Here is a 22,501-nt window from a genome sequence, read left to right as displayed (position 1 = left end):
AACTCAGCAAGAAGGAAGGAGCTCCGGACTGGTAGGGCAGTCTCAAGGAGCTCAGTGTGGGGGGGCATGGAAGAGCTAGTGATGGATGGATTCTGGCATCTGCCTGGGTCTGGCACTCCCTCCGGGCTAGAAGCAGCCCGCCAAAGCAGTGGAGAAGCAGCAGCCAGATGACTCTGCAGCTTTGTTTTGCTGGCCGGTTGGTTTGGAGCTGCCCTGTTTCTTCAGTTTTTGCTTCTGACAGGCACACGAGAACATGCTGAGAATCCTTCGGTTTGCATGCCTAGCACCTAGTGTGTGTCTGAATGAGGCAAGTGCTCACTAAAGGTTGGGGGACCGGAATACGCAGGAGAACAGGACTAGACCCTGGGAGCCTGGGCATTTCTGGGCGTTTCTGCTCCTGCCGCCATCGGTCTTAACGGCCATGCCACAGACTTGTCAGCCAGCAGAGTGTGAGTGCCAGGGACCCTCCAAACGAGGGCCGTCCTCAGGGAAATTCGCTCTGCCCTTCCAGCACTTGAAATCATACCATTTAAAAATGGAAAAATCAAGGCTTGTCCAAGGAATGAATCTTTTCCTTTTCCCCTTCTTCTCGTGGATTAATACCGTAGAATGGAGGGGCGCCTGGGTGGCTCAGTCGGTTGAGCGTCCGACTTCAGCTCAGGACACGATCTCACGGTCTGTGAGTTCGAGGCCCGGGTTGGGCTCTGGGCTGATGGCTCAGAGCCTGGAGCCTGTTTCCGATTCTGTGTCTCCCTCTCCCTCTGCCCCTCCCCCCTTCATGCTCCGTCTCTCTCTGTCTCAAAAATAAATAAACATTAAAAAAAAATTTAAAAAGATACCGTAGAATGGAGAGTTTCTGAATATCAGATCCAAATGGCTTTGTTTTGTTTTGTTTACAGAGGAGGAGAGAGCCAGCCGACTTTCATCTAATTATGTGTTTTGCAAGAATACTGAGCAACGCTAGAAGCGGGCAAACACAAATCCTCCCCTCCTAGACATTTAACTGGAGGGTGAGAGCTGACCCGTATTTTGGCTCCTCTGCCTAGCACATATACAGCAGCCAGCGCCGTGGACACACGTGGCCTCACGTGACTGGCAATCTCAGCTCCACCCTTTTATGGTCTACACCCTTTTTCCTTCTTGAGTGCTGTCGAGAGTTGTGCGAAGGAAGCAAGTTACCTGTGTTCACCCAAGCATGTAGGAAGGACAGACCACAACACGGCAAGAAGGGGCAAGAAGTAACATCCACCTGGAAGTGGGAGAGTTCCAGAATTCTTTTCCACAGACTAGCTGTGTGAACATGGAGAAGTTACTCAGTGTCTCTGAGCCTCGGATCCCTCAAAGGTAAAGTGGGAATGACAGTCGATGCCTCTCTCAGGACTGTTGGAGGATTAAATGTGCTGATAGGCGGTGAATGGTGGGTTCTCAGTGAAGCGCCCCTCTCCTGTGATGGCAGCTAAAAGGGTGTCTGTGCTAGAGTGAGAACACCAGTGGGGACTCCTGGGGGCCAGAGGTGCTCATTTTCCAGACTCCCTGACACCTCCCCTGCATCCACATTTCACTGTAACTGCCTCCAGCACATTTAGACAGGAGTTTCTCCCGTTCTAAACAGTTTACATTCCCATGCTGCTTTGCAGTAGGGGCCTCCGTGAAGGCTCCCGGGTAGGAACCATTAACCTATTCCGGCAAGTGGCTGACTTTCTGTTCAGGATAAATGGAGACGGGAGGAAGGCCCGGCTGCAGCACTACAGCACTTGGTTATCTTCCTCCAGGGCCCTTAGGCCTCGTGGCTGGGAAAACAGTCGGTGGGAGCCATGGAAAAAAAGATTCTCCCTGTTCTTCCCGATGAGTTGTATTCCAAAGGTAGTACTTGACAGAAGCATCTTCCAGGCTTTTTCCCAATCCATGTAAGGGGCCTAAGAGAAATGAAAACTATTTTTCACCCCGCCCCCTTCTTTGCTCTCCTTCTTATGCTAAGAATGCTAAGGCATTCTTTTCTTCTCTGTCCTCCTCTCCTAACACAGATAGCTTTTTCAAAGTATCCTGGTACCAGCTGCTGCACAGAGAATACTATTTTTCTCTAAACTAAAAAAAAAAAAAGATTATTATTATAGTAATTTTTTTTTTTTTAAATTTTTTTTTTTTCCAACATTTATTTATTTTTGGGTCAGAGAGAGACAGACATGAACAGGGGAGGGGCAGAGAGAGAGGGAGACACAGAATCGGAAACAGGCTCCAGGCTCTGAGCCATCAGCCCAGAGCCTGACGCGGGGCTCGAACTCCCGGACCGCGAGATCGTGACCTGGCTGAAGTCGGACGCTTAACCGACTGCGCCACCCAGGCGCCCCTATTATAGTAATTTTGAGGCAGAAAGTTCAAGGCTAAGGTAGCAAGTACAATTTTTTTTTTTTGAAAAATATGTTGGTGGAAAAAAAGAATCAAACAGCCCATATGTGTAAATAGTATATAAGTCCTCCGTTCTCACTCATTGCCCTCAATCTCATTCCCGGGGGGTGAAAACCACTCAACAGTTTGGATGCGTTCTTCCAGACATTTATGATTTATTCATCTGACGCATATAGAATGGCTGCTCACTATGTTCCGGGCAGGTGTCAGGGCCAACGAGCAGTGAACAAGCATGAATCTATATATGAATGTACACGTGTTTATCTGCCATATATATTGACAAAGATGAGATCATGTTAATAAATAATATAGTCACTTTTGCACGTTAGAATGTAGAAATATATACATACATATTTATTATTTTTCACAGCTGCATAGTATTCCATCACAAGGATATACCAAAATATACGCAACCTGTTATACGTTATTTTAAAAACAAGCCGTGTTTCCTTTGCTTGCAGTGTAGAGCAACCCACTTCGTGTGACCTACTTGAGCAGAACCTGGCAGTGTGGATGGGGATGCTCTGGGACCTGTCCCCTGCACAAGGGTGGAGAGATGGCTGGCAGCGGGTGCTGACCCTTGGGCAGGCAAGGCCAGCACCAGGAGCACAGTGTGCCTGCCCAGGCACCTGGCTGTGGTGCCCGGTCGGCCAGTGGCGGAACTGAGTTCACACCCACATCCCTCCGACTCCAGAGCTCTAGCGGCCACAGCTCCCATCATGTGCTTCCTTTGACAATAAATTCTCCAGTCTATGGATTAAACAAGGAGAAGGAAGGAGAGGAAATAAACTTGAGGTCATGAAAAACGCAGCCAAAGGAGGACAGTGCATGCATCCTTGTGCTTGTGTGCATGCACGTGTGTGCACGCACGCACGCTCACATGGGGATGGGCAGTGAGTCCTGCCCCCACATGAGCAAGGGCAGCAAATGCTGACGTTTAAACAGATAGTAAGAAGCCCTTGACTCACACTCCACCCCGCTATCTGCCCCTAATCTCCTCTTTTGGAGCAGCTAATGAATAACCAATCTTAACACCCAAATCCAATCCCCTCTCCAGACACCTTGTCTAGGGCTAGGGCGCTGCAGTAGCACCGAGGTCCAGGGCAGTGTGGGCATTCCTCCGCAGTTACTTAGCTGGGTGGTGGAAACAAAAATGCACCCCAATTGGTCAGTCAGTGGCCTTTTCTGGTGAATGAAGGAGGTTTCTGTTTTAAGAAATAAAGTGACTTCTCAGCTGTTGATTCACTGCCCACAGGGAGATTTTCTCGGCAGAGGCTTCCTAGCCTCCGTAGAAATTTGCATACAACTTCCACTTCCTGCTTCAGAGCTTGTTCGACCGCTTACCTGGGCCTGGAGAGGGAGGAGGGAGGCGGGAGCGACCCAAGGTGGAGTGTGAGAAGGAGAGAGCACGACCACCCCGTCGGCCGGTCTGTCTGTCCGTGGTGGTGCTAAGGTAAGTCGTTCAGAGCTGTCGCCTGCCTGGCCTTACTTTTTAGCTGCTGACCCATTTTCCAAAAGCAGTTTTCGCCTTCGCTGAAATGTTCTGCCTTACTTTCCCCCCACCTTCCACTCCCCACCTTTTTAACCTGTTCGTGGAGAGACCGGCTGGGGCTGAGAAAATGACACCTAAGTATCTGGCTGCCAGAAAGCGCTGGTGGTTTAGTATTTCAGACAGGCGAGAGGAGATTAACTCTCTGAGGGGTGGAAAGCGCACACACGGGTGTTTTCTCGGAGCTGTCTGGGAACCATTTGTTTGAGTACTTCGTGTCCCACAAGTTTCGGTTAAGAATCCAGCCTCACTTCTCCAAGGAGGGAGCCAGGGATGGCAAAAATTAAGTCATTGGCTTCCAGCCCCGGGACACGTCAGTGGCAAAGATGGAAGGAAAACTCCCAGTTTTCTCGATCCTTGTTTCATGCAGGGAAAAGATCAACCCCATATTCGTGGGCCAGGAAGTTCAGCTCAGCTCTGCGCTGGCTCCCGGCTGCCTTCCCAGCGCTCTCCCACAGCCCCCCGCCCCTCCCAGGCAACCCAGACGTTTGCTGGCACAGAAAACAAGGAGAGAAATGCCATTACTCGATCTTAGAAGCTCATCAAGTTTCATGTGACTTTCAAGTTCAAGATGGTCTCTTAGAATAGGGCGATTTTAATGGGGGGCGGGGGGAGAGACCGAATAAACAATAAAAAAGAAGGACAAAGTCCGTTTCAAGTCCTCACTCCATTCCTTGCTGGCTTTGTGGCTTAAGCAATCACTTTGGTTTCCCTAGGACTGGATTTCTTCATCAATAAAATGTGTGTGGGGGGTGAACTAACATGATTTTGTCTAAATTCCCTTCTCACAAAATAAAGCTAGGAAAATGGGAGTCCCCAGAGGGCTAGCCGTAATGGGTGATCTTGGAAGACTTACTTTGTTTACTGACTATTCAAACGTATGAATTTTACCTCCTGCTACTAGATGGTTAGTTCCTTGAGGAAAAGGACTTTGTTTCTTAATCCTTTTCTACCCCTTAGCACAAGTATACTGTCAAACACCTCATAGGTGCTCAAGCTTTTATCACATAAGCTGCTTTGACTTCCGTTTCACTCACCTGTTCTCAAAGCACAAGGTAAAAGCCTCAGTCAGGGCCAAAGGCTGGGGGAAGCTGGGCAGCCACGTGGCTCTGCGGGAGGCTGCCGGGAATTTAGGCGTTTTTATTGGCTCTAGTTACATAAAACGGGGTTTCTTAAATTAGTTCATGTCCCATTTGGGTTACTCAGGAAGAACTGTCCTATGCACTTGCCCACAGATTCATGGCAGGCCAGAGAACTGGCAGACCAGCCTGGCTCCAGAAGGTTGCATTACTGACTTAGCTGGAGCTGAAAACCACTCCTGGGCTAGACCAATAATCGCTGCATGTGGGGCCTTTAATGGGAGGTGAAAGGAAGCTATGAAGTACATCCTAATAGCATGTAAGGGTGATGACTATGATTGGACACATTAGATGGCAGACACAGGATCCTTAACCTTTTCCAAACCACTACTTTATTATTGTTGTTGTTGTTGTTGTTATTATTATTTCTTTCGGCAATTATTTTTTGTCACTACCGTTCCAACAGGCCCTGGCTGATGGGGATGGGCTGACTCAGTGCTTTCAGTATTGCTAAACTGTTTCTGTGGAAAGGCCCTGGTGTAGTCATTGTCACGTTCTTAGATGGCCCTCTCTATGCCCCCCGGGATGAGAGGGCAGGAATTTCGAGATGTTTCACCTGTGATGAATTACTGATTCTAATTTCGAAGGGTGAAGCACCATTATCTGAAATGAGGCTAACTGCTCTCAGCCGCCAGCCCTGCTTTTACCTAGAAAGACCACCCGTAGCCATTCTTAATCTGGTGTTACAGCTCCAAGTCATTTTAAAAAAAAATTTTTTTAACGTTTATTTTTGAGACAGAGAGAGACAGAGCATGAACGGGGGAGGGGCAGAGAGAGAGGGAGACACAGAATCGGAAGCAGGCTCCAGGCCCTGAGCCATCAGCCCAGAGCCCAACGCGGGGCTCGAACTCGCGGACCACGAGATCGTGACCTGAGCTGAAATCGGCCGCTTAACCGACTGAGCCACCCAGGCGCCCCTCCAAGTCATTTTTTTTTTTTTTTTTTTTTTTTTTTTTTTTTTTTTCAACGTTTATTTATTTTTGGGACAGAGAGAGACAGAGCATGAGCGGGGGAGGGGCAGAGAGAGAGGGAGACACAGAATCGGAAACAGGCTCCAGGCTCTGAGCCATCAGCCCAGAGCCCGACGCGGGGCTCGAACTCACGGGCCGCGAGATCGTGACCTGGCTGAAGTCGGACGCTTAACCGACTGCGCCACCCAGGCGCCCCTCCAAGTCATTTTTTGATGGCAGTCATGAAACAGTGTGGTACCTCTGCTCACTGTGTGTGGTGGGCTGACTAGGGAGTGCAGTCAGGGCAGTGAACCAGCATGGATGAACCATCATCCTAACTCAGGGATACTGACTCTTGGAGGGTGCAAAGACAGAAAGTGTTGAAGCTTGTTTCTCTCAGGGTTAAGGAGTTAGTGACTTTCAAACGCTCTGAAAATACAAGGTAGTTCGATTTGCAGGCATTCTTTAACAGGCATTCAGAAAGATAGATTATGTGGGTAGTTTGTCTAGATGAAATCTGTTCTACCCTGCACAGAATCGAAATCTCAGAAATACCCTGAATCCAACCATTTTTCTGCAGCAGGAAGTTTTAGATTAGCCCATAACAATATGTAACAATTGCAGGCAACTGTTTGGGGGGGGGGGGGGGCGGGGGCAAGGGCACAGATGAGGCACATTAAACTTTATATTCCTTTCAGATCCAATGAAATGACCCCTGATGTTTGACCACATTTCCTTATCAAAACAATCCTGCCGGCCTTTCGTGAGAAAGCATCTGAGGATTGGAATCAAGAAGCTCTCCCCTTGGGCCTCTCCCGTTTCTTCTAAGTGCGTTGTCACCAAGATATTTTTAGTTCATGAAACCCCAGCTGCCCCTTCTCCCCCCGACATTCTTTGCGTCTCTTCACCAGCAGGCCTCTACTAGCCCACATGTACTTCGATGCCTGGCCGCTCGTGTCGCTCTGTGCGTGCGTGCGTGCGTGCATGCATCTAGACCTTCCCAGAGGCCGCAAGTTGTACCCTGGCCGAGGAGGTGGGGGGGGCCTTTCATGTACCGGCTGAACCGGAGAGTTGTGCCAGTTTGGGTTGGCTCCCTGACCAGGCAGCCGAGGTGGAGCGATTTGGGAGTGATGGAACTGACTGCCGCCCCCAGCCTGCGTGTCCCCATTCCTTCCACCCTGAACACCGAGGCTGGCTGGGATCTTGGCAGGTCCCTCAGCGATGAGGAAAACTTGGCTCTTTTCTGCCTCATTGTTTTCCTGCCCTGGGGTCCCAGTGTTTTTCCTTCTTCCCCTCCCAGGGTCATTAGGTCTCCCTGCCATCTCCGATCTGCCTTCCTCCTCGGTGCTGTCGTCCAGGCTCTTCCTGGCTCACCAGCTTACCTACAACACTCTCGCCTTTCACTGTATTCATTCTTTTTCTTCCCTTCCAACTGCCCTTTCTCATATTCAGTAATACATAAAAATCACAAATAAGTCTCTCTCCTACACTAATAAAAGGCAAATTGTTTGAAATGTCCTTCAAGTTTTCCCCTCTTTCCTTGTGTCTCTCCTCTTCCATTCTCCTTTCTTTTTAAAAAAAAATTTTTTTTAACGTTTTTATTTATTTTTGAGACAGAGAGAGACAGAGCATGAAGGGGGGAGGGGCAGAGAGAGAAGGAGACACATAATCGGAAGCAGGCTCCAGGCCCTGAGCCATCAGCCCAGAGCCCGACGCGGGGCTCGAACTCACGGACCTCGAGATCGTGACCTGAGCTGAACTCGGCCGCTTAACCGACTGAGCCACCCAGGCGCCCCTCTCCTTTCTTATGTTCTATCCCTTCATCTTCCTCTCCTGATTTTTCCTTTCTGCCCCTCCGTCTTCACTCTAGGGCTTGGACTGAAATTAAGAATCACAGATATGTGCTGAGAGAAACCTTATCCGGAACAAAAACAAAAACCTGGGCCGGTTTGAGGTTGCTCTCCAAATGTTTATCACCAACTAACAACATAGCCAGGTCAGTCCATTCCCACTAGTCCATGGTCTCCTTGCTCAGCGGCTCAGAACAGTTCCAGAGTGAACTTCAAATCAGGTCAGGTCATGCCGTGCTGCCTTGAGCCTGATGTGAGTTGTACCGTGCAGGGGATGAACAAGGGCCAGTAAATGTTCCCTTGTCTCCAGGGCTCACCACTGCTTCCAGTCCTCTGGCAAACCAAATGGAAGAACTTCTCTGTCTGGGAAATTCTGCAAGTAAACTTGGAAGTATTTATTCACTGGAATTTGAACCGGAGCCAAACAGTTCACTCAAAACCAGCCTCCACTGAGCAAACTGACATTGTGAAAGTTTGCATGCATTTGGGCAGTAAACAAAGAGCATTAATGAGTTTAAAGATTTTTTTTTTAATAACATGGCTTTTAGACTTTTAATTTATAAAAAAAAAAAAAATTACTCTCTGCAGAATGAAGTAAGACCTTGAGAATCTGTAATTGAAAGTATCGGATCCAAATTGGATCTGAGGATCTTTCTAGCTGAAAATGTATATATTTATTACGTCCACCTGAAATATTCATGGTGTGTGCCTCTAGGACTCTTCAAGACTATTGTTGACCCAAAGAATTCTTTAAAAAAAAAAAAAAATCCACGTGGTTGGTGAACAGCAAGCCTTGATTATTTAGGAGCTGGTAATGTGGTTTATTAATTACTCAGGCTGCTCACTCCTGCCCTTCCTCTGTTTCTCGCTGTCTATTTGTCTTCTTCCAGGGACATAACACCTTCATTAAATCCCATCCGTCCTTGCCTCAGAGGCGTCCCCTGGAAGATATCCCCTCTCTCGATGCATCACCATTTATCATCACCCTTTGTTTGTGCTCTGTCAACCAGTTTTCAATTTATTTTGAATTCAGTTTATGATTAAAATTTAATGAGATCCAATCAAGTGCTTTTCTCAAATCAAGATGCCTCTGCAGTCCTCATCCATGTCCTCTATTGTACTGGAATGAAGGAAAGCCACCACAGGTTTCCCGCCCGGTAATCCTTTATAAAACACAGGTGGCCCGTATCCACGCCTCCTTAGCTTCAAGGTGAAGAGTCTGAAACATATTCATTCCAGAAGCTTCCAGGGGTTACTCAGCTGCTCCAATCCCCTCCCCCGCCCTTCAAAGTCAGGGTTCTTAACCAAGAAACAGATTGTGAAGTGCACGGGTTCTGGTGCTGAGCTGCTTGGATTTGAATCCTGTCTGTGCTGCTTACTGGACATGTGACCTTGGGAAAGTCACTTAACCTCGCTGTGTCTCAGTTTCCCCATCTGTAAAATGAGGTTGGCAGTCATACCTACCAAATAAGGTAGCTGTGAGGATGAAATAAGTTAATACATGTAAAGCACTTGGAACAATAATTTGACACATAGTAAACATTCAACAAATATTAGCAGTTACTACTAATAAAGGGGAAGGTTTCTTTGTATTTTATCAGTGTAATCTGTATCAGCCATTGGTAAACTATAACCCTCAGGCCAAATGTGGCCCATAGTCTGTTTTTGCCACAGCATGCTGCTAAAAATGGCTTTTGTATTTTTAAACTGTTGCTTAAAAACAAATTTTTTAAATAAGCAAGAGTATGAGACAGAGACCATCTGTGGTCCATAAAGCGTGAACTCTTTACTCTCTGGGCTTTTACGGAAAAAGTTTGCTCCTGATCTATGTGGTTTAATGGAAAGATCTCGGAGATCTATAGGCTAGATGCAGCTGTGACTTTGGAAGAGCTACTTAATGTATCTCTAACCCTCTGTGAAATAGGAATGGGAAAGTTATAGCACATACCCTGTCTGGCCCAGCTCTTTTTAAGACAAGAGGCCATGCGTATCGAATGTGCCATAAATATATATATTGGTTAAGAAGATATGGTCTTCATTCATTAGGCTCATATAATAACGCTAGCATTCAGGTATAAAACCAGTGAACATAGTCTAGAAGAAAGTTCTAAAGCCAAATCAGTTGTAACAATAATAAAACAGGTTTTGTTTTTTGAGAGCTTGATATAGGTCAGGTTCTGCAGTCGGCATTTTATTTCCATCTTCTTTTATCCTCACAACATCCCTGTAAGACAAATGGTCTTTTCCCCATTTTACATATCAGAAAAATGAGGCCCGGGGAAGTAAAGTAATTTTCTCAAGGCCTCACATCTAATCATGCAGCTGGCAAAGAAAGAATTAAAACGTGGGGAGTTTGAATGTAGCGCCTGTGCATTTAAATACTACATCCTAGAAATATGTGTTGGTTCAGAGTAAGTCCATCTGGAAAGCAGAAGCCACAGTCCACTGCGAACGTGGACATGAAGTCTCTTCACGTGTGCCCTGAGAGAACTTGTTTTGCACTCAGGCCAGGGCGGTATGTAATGGACACGCGGAAAGGAAGGTTGGGATGAGGGAAGGAAAAGAAGCTTTTTTATGAACTGTGAGATCAGAAAAATCGTGTTTTGAAGACTTAATAGGCTCTGTTTCAAGAAACTAAGAATTTAAGGCAGGATGTGCTGGAGAAGAAAAAAGTTGCCGGGAACAGATACCAGCAAAGAGTTGGAGGCAGCTCCAGGGGATTGACTAAGAGCTGTGTGCAGGAAAAGGGAGGAGGGGGTGGGAAATTCTGTGAATGGGACACCAGGGAGCATTGTCACATGGGATGTTGGAACCGCTGCCATCTGGATAAGAGCTTATCTGCAAAATCAGGCTACTCAAGGTAGAGTGGATATGCTAAGAGAAAGGTTTCAGGCCAGAGGAGGCAGAAAGGAAGCCAAAGACGAGACTTGGACAGAGAAAAACCGCCGGATTTGAAGAAAGTTGCGGTCAGAATCAAGGGCTAGAACCACAGCTCACTGTCCAAAGGGCAATGAGATTCAAGAGAAGGGAAGTTAGCGTCTTTTGGGTCAACTCAGTGAATCAGAACCAGACTCCCGTGCATGACTGCTTCAGCCTAGCTGTGTGTACTCCAGACTAGCCCTCTGTTCCTGGCTGGTGCCCACCCATTCCTGCCCACGGGGGGGGGGGGGGGGGGGGGGGGGCGGGGGGCAAATGTTTTCACCCTCAGCAGAATGGTCTTTTGTCTTTTCGGAGACACGCCTCCCCTTCCTTCACATTGGTTCTTAATCTTTGTGAACTGCAGGACCACTCTGAAGCTCTTCCTTTTCTCCTATCTTTTAAGTAGATATATAAGGTATAAAATGCTCCGGAAAGCAAGCGTCCCTCCTGTTCCCGTTCCCCAGCCATCCAGTTCCCTTTCCAGAGGCGACCGTTGTTCCAAATTTCTGACGAGATGGCATGTGCATACACAACTCCAGATCGTACAAAGGGTAGCATGCTCTGCACACTGTCCTCCTCTTTACTTTTCCTAACTTCACAAATAAATCTTGGACATCGTTCCACATCAGTCCCCAGAGCACTTCCTCTGTCTTTTTAAAAAAGACACAGAGCAGTCGTTGTTTGGCCGGACCACAGTTTTTAAAAATCAGAACCTTTCTGCACATGTGGGTTGTTTCTAGTCTTTGCTATTACAAACAAGGCTGCATCGCCTATCTTCAGAGCCTCTTCATTTCGCAGGGTACACCCATATCCCTGTGGAGGAAATTCTTAGAAGTGAAGTTACTAGGTCAAAGGGCATAAACGTTTAAAATTCTGATAGTTCCTGCCAAATGGCACAGATCACAGAGTACAAGTACAAGAGAATCTGCGTACCTGTGGGACTTAAACAAAGATACACGGGAGCCCTGACCTCACCTCAGAATCTCTAGGTGTGGGGCTTGAGCACCTGTGTTCTGAGCCTCAAAAAGAGATTCTGAGCCAGAAGACTCCCTTGAGTTGAGTTCTCTCACCCTCTAGCCTCTCCCTTTCCCCAGGAATTTGCCCCGAGGCCAGGTAGACTCGACCATTATCCTCCTGGCTGACCGGTTGACCGGTCCCAGCTTCCCCCAGGCTTGCTGAGTGGGACAGGATGTCCACGAGCATCTGTCCGGGGCATTGCCACTCAGGCTTGCAGGGTCCTGGCTGGCAGCTCTTCTGTCCCTCTGGGGAGTCAGTGCCTTCTCCTCTAGAACAGTGGTAGGACACAGAGGTTTTTCCATTTCACTCCAAGTGCCACCCCCTGTTTGGGACTGGAGCACAGGCCATGTAACCATGTGGATATCATGTGACAAGCCCTGGAATAAAACAGGGAAAAATGGAAATATTAGCCTTGGGAGATATTGAATGATTATTTTTAATGTGTAGCATTTTTACAATATTGACATTAAAGACCAAAAACGAAACGGCCATTTCCCATTAATCTGCCCATGACCCTCTGATGCGGCATTTGCGTGTAGTTGTTCTTAGTGACACCATTGTGTATCAGGGTTTGTTTTGCCAGTTCTGGCAGGGATCTAGGGCTGGGAGGGACCCACGTGGTAGCTGGGAGGCATGCCCACCCTCCACTGCTCCGGGCAAAGCCTGATGATGCATGAACAGACCAGCTCCCTATCTGGAACAGAATACCAGATGTTCCCTTTAGATGGTAGAAACACCTGTATTCTGCAAGCGAGGTTCACGGTCAACTTTGCCCACGGATGGGACCTCGTAGGCATGGCCCAGACTCACCTTGGGGCCTGACACTTAGTGAGCCCTTAATAAATATTTAAGAAGAAGCAAGGATGTAAGGGGGAAGGGTCCCCAAGTGGAGTAACTTTAAGAACTGTGAGTACTTGGTCCACCCAATATTCCTTGCTACCCACCATGGTGCCTGATATTCTCACTGTCAGTGATCCTTCCAGCCACACAGATCTGTACTCTTTCCAAAAACAGGCATCCATCACTTATTCAGTCCACAAATATTTATGTGCCAGGTACAGCTCTAGATGGTGAGAAGATAGCCATGAGCCCAACAGTCAAAAATCACATCCTCATGAAGTTTAAATTCTGGGGGAGGAGAGGAACAATAAACAATTAAGGAATGTATTAGATATTTGCAGTTATAACACACATTTTGCAGTATGTAAGATGTGATAACTACTGGAAAGGATGGTGAAGCAGGGAAGAGAGACAGGGAGTGAGAAGGGCAAGTAAACACTTGAGAAGGAGACCTGAAGGAGAAAGGAAGCAAGCCCTGCAGACATGTAGATAAAGAGTGTTCAGAGAAGACAGAACAGCAAGTGCAAAGGCGCTGAGATAGGGCTTTTGATTTCCTCTATTAGTTTTCTCTCTTGTTCTGGATCACAGGCAACATGAGGGCAGGAATAATGCTTTTTAAGGCTTTAGAAATACTTTTGATTACCATTCACTGTATACCCTTTTGTACTCTTGAACTTTGTATCACTTGTATTACTTGTTATTAAAAAAAGGGTTTCATTCAGCCCATGCCTCAGAAGGAGGTTATAGAGCACAGAGTCGGACACATAGTAGGTTCAGTAATTATTTGCTCTTTGAATATTTGATAGTGACACGTTTATTTTTTTATTTTTTTTTAATTATTTTTTTTTACGTTTATTTATTTTTGAGACCGAGAGAGAGCATGAACGGGGGAGGGTCAGAGAGAGGGGGAGACACAGAATCTGAAACAGGCTCCAGGCTCTGAGCTGTCAGCACAGAGCCCGATGCGGGGCTCGAACTCACGGACTGCGAGATCATGACCTGAGCCAAAGTCAGATGCCCAACTGAGCCACCCAGGCGCCCTGATAGTGACACGTTTAAAACACCAAGGGTTGTTTTGCCTTTTATGGTTTACTAATCCCATAGCTTTCCCCAGAGGCCATTTATTGTCGGCTGATCCTTACTACCATCCAAGGGGTAGTTTTAGTTTAATTTCAGAGCAGTTTTAATTGTAGAATTCCCACCATAAGATAGACCTCAGGTTTCCAGTTATGTGAGATGGCCACGCTTGTCACTTTTTTTTATTAGCTTCTTTCAAGCCCCTGGAAGGTTTGGAATTTGCAATTTTTAGGGAAATACTTGTAAGGTAATCACATTTTTTTTTTTAATTTATTGTTTGGAGGAGTTGGGGAGGGACAGAGGGAAAGGGAAAGGCGGGAGAGAATCTCAAGCAGGCTCTATGCCCAGCGTGGAGGCCACACAGGGCTAGATCCCCCAACCCTGGAATCGTGACCTGAGCTGAAATCAAGAATAGGATGCTTAACTGACTGAGCCATCAAGCCACACCCCCCCCCCCCCCATTAAGGTATTCACATTTAAAAACCCAGGGAGAGGGGTGCCTGGGTGGCTCAGTCAGTTAAGTGTCTGACTTGGGCTCAGGTGATGATCTCGCAGTTCATGAGTTCGAACCCCACATCGGGCTCTATGTTGACAGCTCAGGGTCTGGAGCCTGCTTCGGATTCTGTGTTTCTCCCTCTGCCCCTCCCCCACTCACGATCTGTCTCTTTCTGTTTCTCTGTCTCTCACTCAAAAAATAAATAAACGTTAAAAAATTTTTTTTTTTCTAAACCCAGGGAGAATGTAAACTGTGGCACCTGAATCACGTAACAAGAAATCGTTGACAGAGTGCAGGCCTTTTGCTAGCTCCCTCACTCGGGGCACTTCCTTGCCCTTCCACTCAGCTGTGGGCCCACAGACGCTTGCAGGAGGTTACACAACACTCAGCCACCCCCTCAGAAAATACCTTTGTTTCCTGACCAGCCGAAGAGCACGTTGTGTGGCATATCCAATTTCACAGCTGAGGAAAAAGTGTAAGACAGAGAGGAAAACAATGGTGAGCACTCAAAAATAATAAATAGCTGAGATATTTGTGTTTGGGGTAGGTTCCTGTTTGTTTTTACAAGGTCTGATCGAGGTAGGTGATGAGGTCTCTTTTCTGCAGAGTCCAGAGGCCAGGGGCACGCACCGCCCAGCTGGCTGCCAAGAAGGGGGTGGTCAGCCAGCCGGGAGAAGGGGAAATGAGGCAGGGAGGGAGAGAGAGGGCCAGCCAGGAATTAGACACTAAAAGAGTTTTCTTCCGGGCCAGAAAACAGCACAAAGGTTGTTTGCAGCAGATGGGTACGTTTGTTACCAAGTGAGGCTAAGGAGAAGTGTTGGAGTTCACCTGGCAGGGGGTGGGGAGGCAAAGAGAAGTTTTTGCCTATAGGCACTGAAGTTAAATTTGGTAGGAAATTGCCAGCCCCACCTCTGCTCAGAGGGGAGCACCTTAAAACGGGTGCTGTCAGGTTCCCATTGGGACGGATACAGGGCTCAAGAGAAGGGGAGTTCATAGTCTTCAAAACTTGGCTTAGAGGGACAATTGACGTACATCACGATCTGGGGCACAGCACGCCCTCAGTAAATGTACATGGCTGAAATTCTCCAGGAACCCCAAATAGGCATTTAAAAATCCACCAGCAGAGCACCACCTGTATCCTCTGTATGATATTTGAGGTATACTGTGTACAAGGCCTTCACGGAACAGACCTCTGGGATGTCTTTTTTTCGTGGTCTCCCTACCACTACACCTGCTCTGGAACTTTCTGCAGGCCGTCAGTCACTCCCGTACTCTTTTTCCCTGCCTGCCTCCTGCCTTCCGCTGGAGCTTGGGTGTCCTGGGACGTCATCTCAAGCAAACTAATGATAAGGGAGGCTAATTTTCTCTTTTATTCCATCATGTTGATTACGAGTTCTATTTTTACAGGTAAAACCAATATTACTCGGACTGTAGGCTAAAGGCTAGTTTAGCCAGCCTTGCTAGTTCAGCCAGTTCATCACAAACCAGACGGCCACGGCTACCTTGACTGTAAGCATAGTGCCAGAGGGAATTAAGTCCAGAAAACAATCTATAGTTGTTAAGTGGGAAATGTCACTCTGACCTTTTCTCCGTGCTTTTTAACTCACACTTTCTTTTTTTGTTGTTTTTTTTAATGTTTTTTGTTTGATTAAAAATGAAGCAACATTTTTAAAGTTTATAAGGTGGACACTGTCTCCCCACTGCATCCTCAGAGGCATCCTCAAAGGCAGACCAATCAATGTCTTGTGTATCCTTCACACATACACACACACACACACAGCAGCCCACATTATAATTTCCCTCCTCCATACTTAGCTGTTGATATTCATCTGTCTTCCCATTGTGCTGTCTACTGCATGACGGTCCCGTCACATTCTTTGAATCGCCTTCCATGTAAAAGTATCTTAATAAGCACTAGAGCCTTTGCCTAGAGAATGAGTGAACAACTTTATGTGACTGGGGCTTTGAAACACGTTGGTGTCACACTGCTATTAACTGAAACCACATCTTGAACGAGGTCTCTTAAGGCCATAAAGTAGGGGCTCCAAGAGATGATCTGTCTTCTAAGGCTGTGGCATGTTTTCTCTTGTTCCAGAAACTAGGATGAACCGAAGCATTCCTGTGGAGGTTGATGAATCAGAACCATACCCAAGTCACTTACTGAAACCAATCCCAGGCTGTTCCCGGGAAGAGGCATCCGAGCCACCTGCTCCAAATCTAAGGAACATGGCACCCAACGGCTTGTCTGCACCCCAAACCCCTCACTGTTCCTCAGGAGACTTTTCTCAGGCTCATCCACCCCTGAAACTTTCCAATCACCTGCGGCCTGTGTCCCAGCATGTCACCTGCCTGCGCACTAAAATCCTGGAGGAGAGCGAAGACAGCTTCTGGAGGAGACACCCGGACCCAGGCAAAGATTTTCCCTCGGGTTCCTCTGCAGCCTGCCAGCACGAGCCTGAGTCTGTGGTTGGAGCCCTCCCCCTGGAGCATCAGTTTTCATTTATGGAAAAACGGAATCAATGGCTAGAATCTCAGCTTTCAGCAGCTTCTCCTGACACTGGCCATGACTCAGAGAAATCAGACCAAAGTTTACCTAATGCCTCGGCAGACTCCTCGGGCAGTAACCAAGAGACGGTGCAACAGCCCCGGCCCCACAGGAACCGAGCAGCTCCAGATCTGCCTACAATAGACACGGGGTATGATTCCCAGCCCCAGGATGTCCTGGGCATCAGGCAGCTGGAAAGGCCCCTGCCCCTCACCTCTGTGTGTTACCCCCAGGACCTCCCCAGACCTCTCAGGTCCAGGGAGTTCCCTCAGTTTGAACCTCGGAGGTACCCAGCGTGTGTACAGATGCTGCCGCCCAGCCCTCATGCTCAGTGGAACTGTCATTACCATTGTCCTGGAGGTCCCCATCACCAGGTGCCATGTAAGTGAACTTCACCTCCTGTGGACATTCCGGGCTGGGTAACTAAGTAAACAAGGCCTTGTGTCAATGCCTCACATCTCTAGACCAGCACAGATAGGTCAGAATGCAGGGAAGGCATTCTGCTTCCCAGAATAGGGGCTTTCCAGAAGAATGCTTCATCTTAGCCCAAAGCCTGTCCCACTTGGAACCTCCTTCTCTATAAAACTTTAAGGAGAAAATGGATCCTTCTGTCTCAGTTTAATTGAAACCTGCCTACAGGCATGGAGATGACCCAAATGACTTCTAGAGTATATTTTTGTTGTCTTCATTCTTGGGCATCCGGGTTCTTCCCAGCTGCTTCTCCATCTTAGTTTTGGCAAAGAAAGAGGCCTTCAGTCAAAAATGCCGGAATGTTATTGAAACTCTGGATTCATGCCATCACATGAAGACTGAGTTGCTCTTATGATGCTGTTACTTAAACCCCATTGGAGACTTGAGCCACCCACCTCTACTCTAACCCTGGCCACCCCCAAGGACCGGAGTCCCCCGAAACCTGTCTAACTCCTTTACACCTCCTAGCATTTGCCCTTGCTCTTCTCTATCCAGGATGTTCGTCCCCTTCGTGCACATTTGACCCAGTTCTATACCTCTTTTTTCAAACAGCTTTACAGATCTAATCAACATACTGTAAAGTTCACCCTTTACCCACTTAGGTGTACAATTCAATGAATTGTAGTATACTCACCGAGTTATACAACCATCACCTTGTAAGACTTAGCTCCAGGGTCCCTCTGGAAAACTCCCCAGATCAATCCTTTCTTCGGGCTCTCCGTTTCCTTGTGCTCTGCCTGTCAGAACACCTAATATCAGTATGCATCTACTCATAGACTCGTCTACCTCTCCCTCCAGCACAACAGCAAAGGTATATCTTTAATCCATAATTTTCCAGCGTTTAGCATAGTGGCCAGCATACGCTAGGCTCTGAGGAAATTATTTCTGAATGAGCGGATGAGTGAGTAATGTGTATCAGTGCAGTAAGTGTCTCTGGAAGTGATAAAGTCTTAGCCTGAGATAAAAGGTTCATTACAATTCTTGATGTTAAGTCTCCGTTAAGGCTACTGGGAAGTCACAGGGCTGTGAGATATATTTTTCTTAGCAAATAAACGTGGTACAAAAAGCAGTTCAAATGGCCAGACTCTTTGGTCTGATGCCTAGCTTTGAAATAAATTATAGAAATAATAAAAAATGCTGGGGCACGTGGGTAGCTCAGTTGGTTAAGTATCTGACTTCGGCTCAGGTCATGATCTTGTGGTTCGTGGGTTTGAGCCCCGTGTCAGGCTCTGCGCTGTGTGGAGCCCGCTTGAGATTCTCTCTCTCTGTCTCTCCCCCCACTCGTGCTCTCTCTCTCTCTCTCAAAATAAATAAACTTAAAAAAAAAAAGAAAGAATCAAAAATCCTATAACCAATCACAATTTATGTATTTATACAAGCACACTTCGTATAAAGCCCCCTAAAGTGAATAGAGCAACACAGTGATTCATTAATTCATATTTTTTTTTAAAAAAGGAGGGACAGAAACTGTTGCCCTGATGTACAAAAGCTTGCCTTCTGGAGGGGGAGGTAGGCAAGCCCATGAGTAGATGCCGTACTGACATTAGGTGTTCTGACAGGCAGAGCAGAAGCAAACAGCCTGACGAGGTGCTGATCTGGAGAGATTTCCAGAGGGACACTTGAGCTAAATCTTAAAGGAGCTTAGAAGACAGTTGGAAGAAAAAGTAGGAATAAATGTGAGGTTAAGAGTGATGCCAGGAGCTGTGGAAGCAGCAAGCTCGGGGAAAAAGAGGCTCTGAGGCCTAAAGCTGAGACCTTGAGTTTGGGAGGCTGGGAAGTCACTGACTGGGGTTGTAGACACCTCGGCCTGCTCTCTGGGCCCAGTAATAGGATGGGTGTGGTGGCCGAATTCCTTACATGTGAATCACTGAGGCCTGGACCTTGGCAGGGTCAGGGGTACATTTATTTCTCAATGATTTCCAGGATAAAAGGGAATAATTCTGGGAGGATAATACCATAAACTACTTTTTAACATTCTACTCTGTGCATTGAAAGATGATTTTTCTGATCAAAAAAAAATCAGAATCAGAATTTTGCTCTCAAAATTGAAATATGCCTAAAAGTTCAATTCATACTTCTGTCACCTAAATATAATTCCTTATTGGGGTTTTGACATATAAAATATATGTCAAATATATATCTCCTCCTTTCCCTCCTCCTTTCTGCCCCCCTCTCCTCCTCCCTCCCTCCGCCCCTCCCCCTGCATATGCACGTGTGTGTGCTCGCGCTCTCTCTCTCTCTCTCTCTCAGAAAAAAAGTGCTGCATGTATTTTATCAGATGGATCTACCAAATTGTTTTTAAGCTATTCTCCATTGTTGGACATTGTTACTAGTTTCCAGTTTCTGATCCAATAAGCGATGCTAGGACAAACATCATGTATAGGAGTTTTTTTCTGCATTTCTGATGAATCCCTAAGATTAATGTGTAGAAGTGTGAATACTTAGTAAGGGCTTTGTGATACTAAGTCCCAGGCAGTTGCCTTTCCCCGATAACAGGAGAAAGCCTGGTTATGACAGACAAAGAAAGCATTAACTCCTTATGATTCGAGGATCCCAGAAAGATCTTCCCACGTGGAAATATTCTTTGTGCTGAAGTCTGAAATGACCCCACCAGCAATCCAGTCTTTGGAGGTGAGTGCAAATTGCACCCTCCGGGCAGACTCTTTTAAAATGCAAACATCTCTGACTGGGGAATCTTTTTGTCTCTAATACCTTCTGATGAGATTTCTCTCATCAACTGCCTTGCCCTGGCTCTGTATACCATTTCCTTCCACCGAAGCGGTGAGAAGGGGACCACTGGGGGTCCTGGGGGGAGGAGAGGTGATGAAAGGCAGAGGGGAGAACTTGGACAGGAGAAGGGAATAATTCAGAGAAGGCATACAGTCAGTAAGCGTATGTAACATTACTACATTTAAGAAAAATGTATATATGCAAAATTTTTTAAGATACCATTTTCCTAATTAGATATGCAAAAAGATAAAAACGTCAGACAACATCCAGTGTTAGTGGGGTTATGGGGCAGTGAACACCCCCGTCTACTCTTGGCAGGAGTATAAATTGGTACAATCTTCTGGAAGGCAATCTCCCTATTTATCAAAATTTTAAATGTGCTTCCTTGGCCCCGCAGATGCACTTACAGGATCTATCCCAGGGAAACGCTAAACAAGCATATGAAAACACATGAACAGGGATGCTTAGTAAAGCACTGTTGTATCACAGTGAAAAGGAAAACAACTCAAATGCCGCTCAGTAAGGGGACAGATAAGTAATTTGAGATTTATTTATACAACGGACTACTAGACCTCTGTTACACAGACTAAAATACACATTCTGACTTTATATAAAAGAAAGATCAAGCAGAAAAGCAAGATGCAGTGTTTATCCTATATGTGTTATTTTTAAAAGCTATATATGTTTAAACACCGTACATTGAAAAGTCTGGAACAATTGCCCCAACTGTTATCAGTGATCATGGCTTGGGGTAGTCAGGGTGGGGCGGGGGAGTGCAGACAGGGAATTAAGAAGAGACAGAGAGACTGTCCTTCTAACTTTATATACTTTTCTTAAATTTGTTATAGCAAGCAGGTATTATGTTTATAATTGAAAAATAAGTAAAAGTGAAAAAGAAGAAAGAAAACCCCTCAGGCAATGAAAGTATATAGCACACTAATTTACCATGCCTTTCTTTGCCCTGGCCCCGGCTCCCAAAAGCATCTAATCACAAGGAATAGGGTCAGGATTGGGCTGGCTTTATCAGGGAAGACTTGTGCTTATGTTTTTCTTCAGAGCCCTGCAAGCCCAGAATATTTATGAGGCCCCCGGCACCAATGGCTCCCATGAAGGCCGCTCTGAAGATTAAATGAGATAATATACTGAAGGCACTAGGAAAGTAAGCCCTCAACAACTAGCAGCTCTTAGTTATCATTGTTATTATTCACATGGATCCGGCAGCCCAGTCCTGGAGAGCGCCCCTCCCTTTCCACACTCCTCTCACCGGCACAGATTTTAAGTATTCAGAGCAGGTGTACAAATGCTTAGTTTCATGTCAGGACTATAACGGCACTTAATTGCCAACAAAACCACTTCAAAAGAGCTGTTCACCTAAGGGATGCTCATGCAGTTGGAAACGTGGTTCTACTTGGCTTTAGAAGAGCATTACTTCCTCATCCCTTAATGAAAACATAAATAAATAATGATCACCATGCAAATGGCATACCCTAGACTTTGCAAGTAAAGCAGAAATGGTTACTGGTCACCCCTTTCATGTAAAAAAAAAAAAAAACCAAACAAACAAAAAACAAGTTCAAAGCAGTAGAATAGGCTTAATGTTTTCTCCCCTACCCCCACCAGACCTCCCAGAGAAGTTGGCCTCTTATTGTCTCAGGATCCCTCTGCTGAAGGTCACCAGAATGGAGATCATGGCTGTGCAATCAAATAAAGCCCATGATGCAAATAACTTGGGGGGAAAAAAAGAACGTATTAAATCTAAACAGCCTTTATTTTACTATAAAATTTTTTGCTTTCTCTACCAAGAATACCGAATAAAATAAAACTGTGGGCATAGGCCTACTATTGCTGACAGGAACCCGAAAAAGCGATTATTCGTATGCTAGAGTGCATACACAATTAAAAGTAAGGAAAAGAATAACCCAGATGGAAGAAATGATAAAGGAGCTGCCTTTCAGGAACCGCAGCTGCTTACAGCTGTGGGTGTTCCCGTAACAGTTTATGTTGGCCATTTTGTTTCCTGGCCAAACTGATTGCATTATATCATCATGCTTTTTGACAACTTGAAAATCAGATTTTATTTCCTCTCTCAAACTCTTGCAATACCATTCTTAATAAGGAAGAAAAATGTTGAACGTCTTGACTGATCAGTGGAAAACCTCGTTTAGGATTTGGTTTACAAATTCCAAGTGGTAAAAGCCCTAGTGACATGAAAACCGTGTACATCCAGGCCAAGAGGGTTTCCAGACTGACAAATAACATACAGTCCCGGGCACCCATTTATGAGTGTGCAAGGTTTGTATTTTTGTTCTGTGATGAACACTGCCTCGGAACTGAGGAGTTACCCTGCTCACAAATCATCTGTCTGTCACATCATCCCCCATCTCCTGCAGAATAAATTCTTGTGATGGGATTTTAGGCACTGAGGACAAATCAGTGGGGGAGATATTTTGGGGCGGTAATTCTTAAGTCTACCAAGTAGGTGGCTGCTGACTTGCACGCCTCCCCTTCTCAC

General features: G+C 46.3%; 1 protein-coding gene across 2 annotated transcripts in view; it reads left to right on the top strand.

The window, feature by feature from the left end:
• The first annotated feature begins 3,650 nt into the window (after positions 1-3,650).
• The window catches only part of TRAF3IP2 (TRAF3 interacting protein 2), a 45,572-nt gene continuing 26,721 nt past the window's right edge, over positions 3,651-22,501 (top strand). The window contains exons 1-2 of one of the 2 annotated variants that reach the window (XM_047858679.1): positions 3,651-3,859; positions 16,339-17,169. In XM_047858679.1, the coding sequence (XP_047714635.1) occupies positions 16,347-17,169 (823 nt within the window). In that variant the 5' untranslated portion in view covers positions 3,651-3,859; positions 16,339-16,346. The remainder of the gene's footprint in view (positions 3,860-16,338; positions 17,170-22,501) is intronic. The other variant, XM_047858678.1, reaches the window with a different exon arrangement.

The sequence above is a fragment of the Prionailurus viverrinus genome, chromosome B2 (genome assembly GCF_022837055.1).
Source record: "Prionailurus viverrinus isolate Anna chromosome B2, UM_Priviv_1.0, whole genome shotgun sequence".
NCBI classification, from domain to species: Eukaryota; Metazoa; Chordata; class Mammalia; order Carnivora; family Felidae; genus Prionailurus; species Prionailurus viverrinus.
This window is presented reverse-complemented; position numbering and strand designations above follow the sequence as displayed.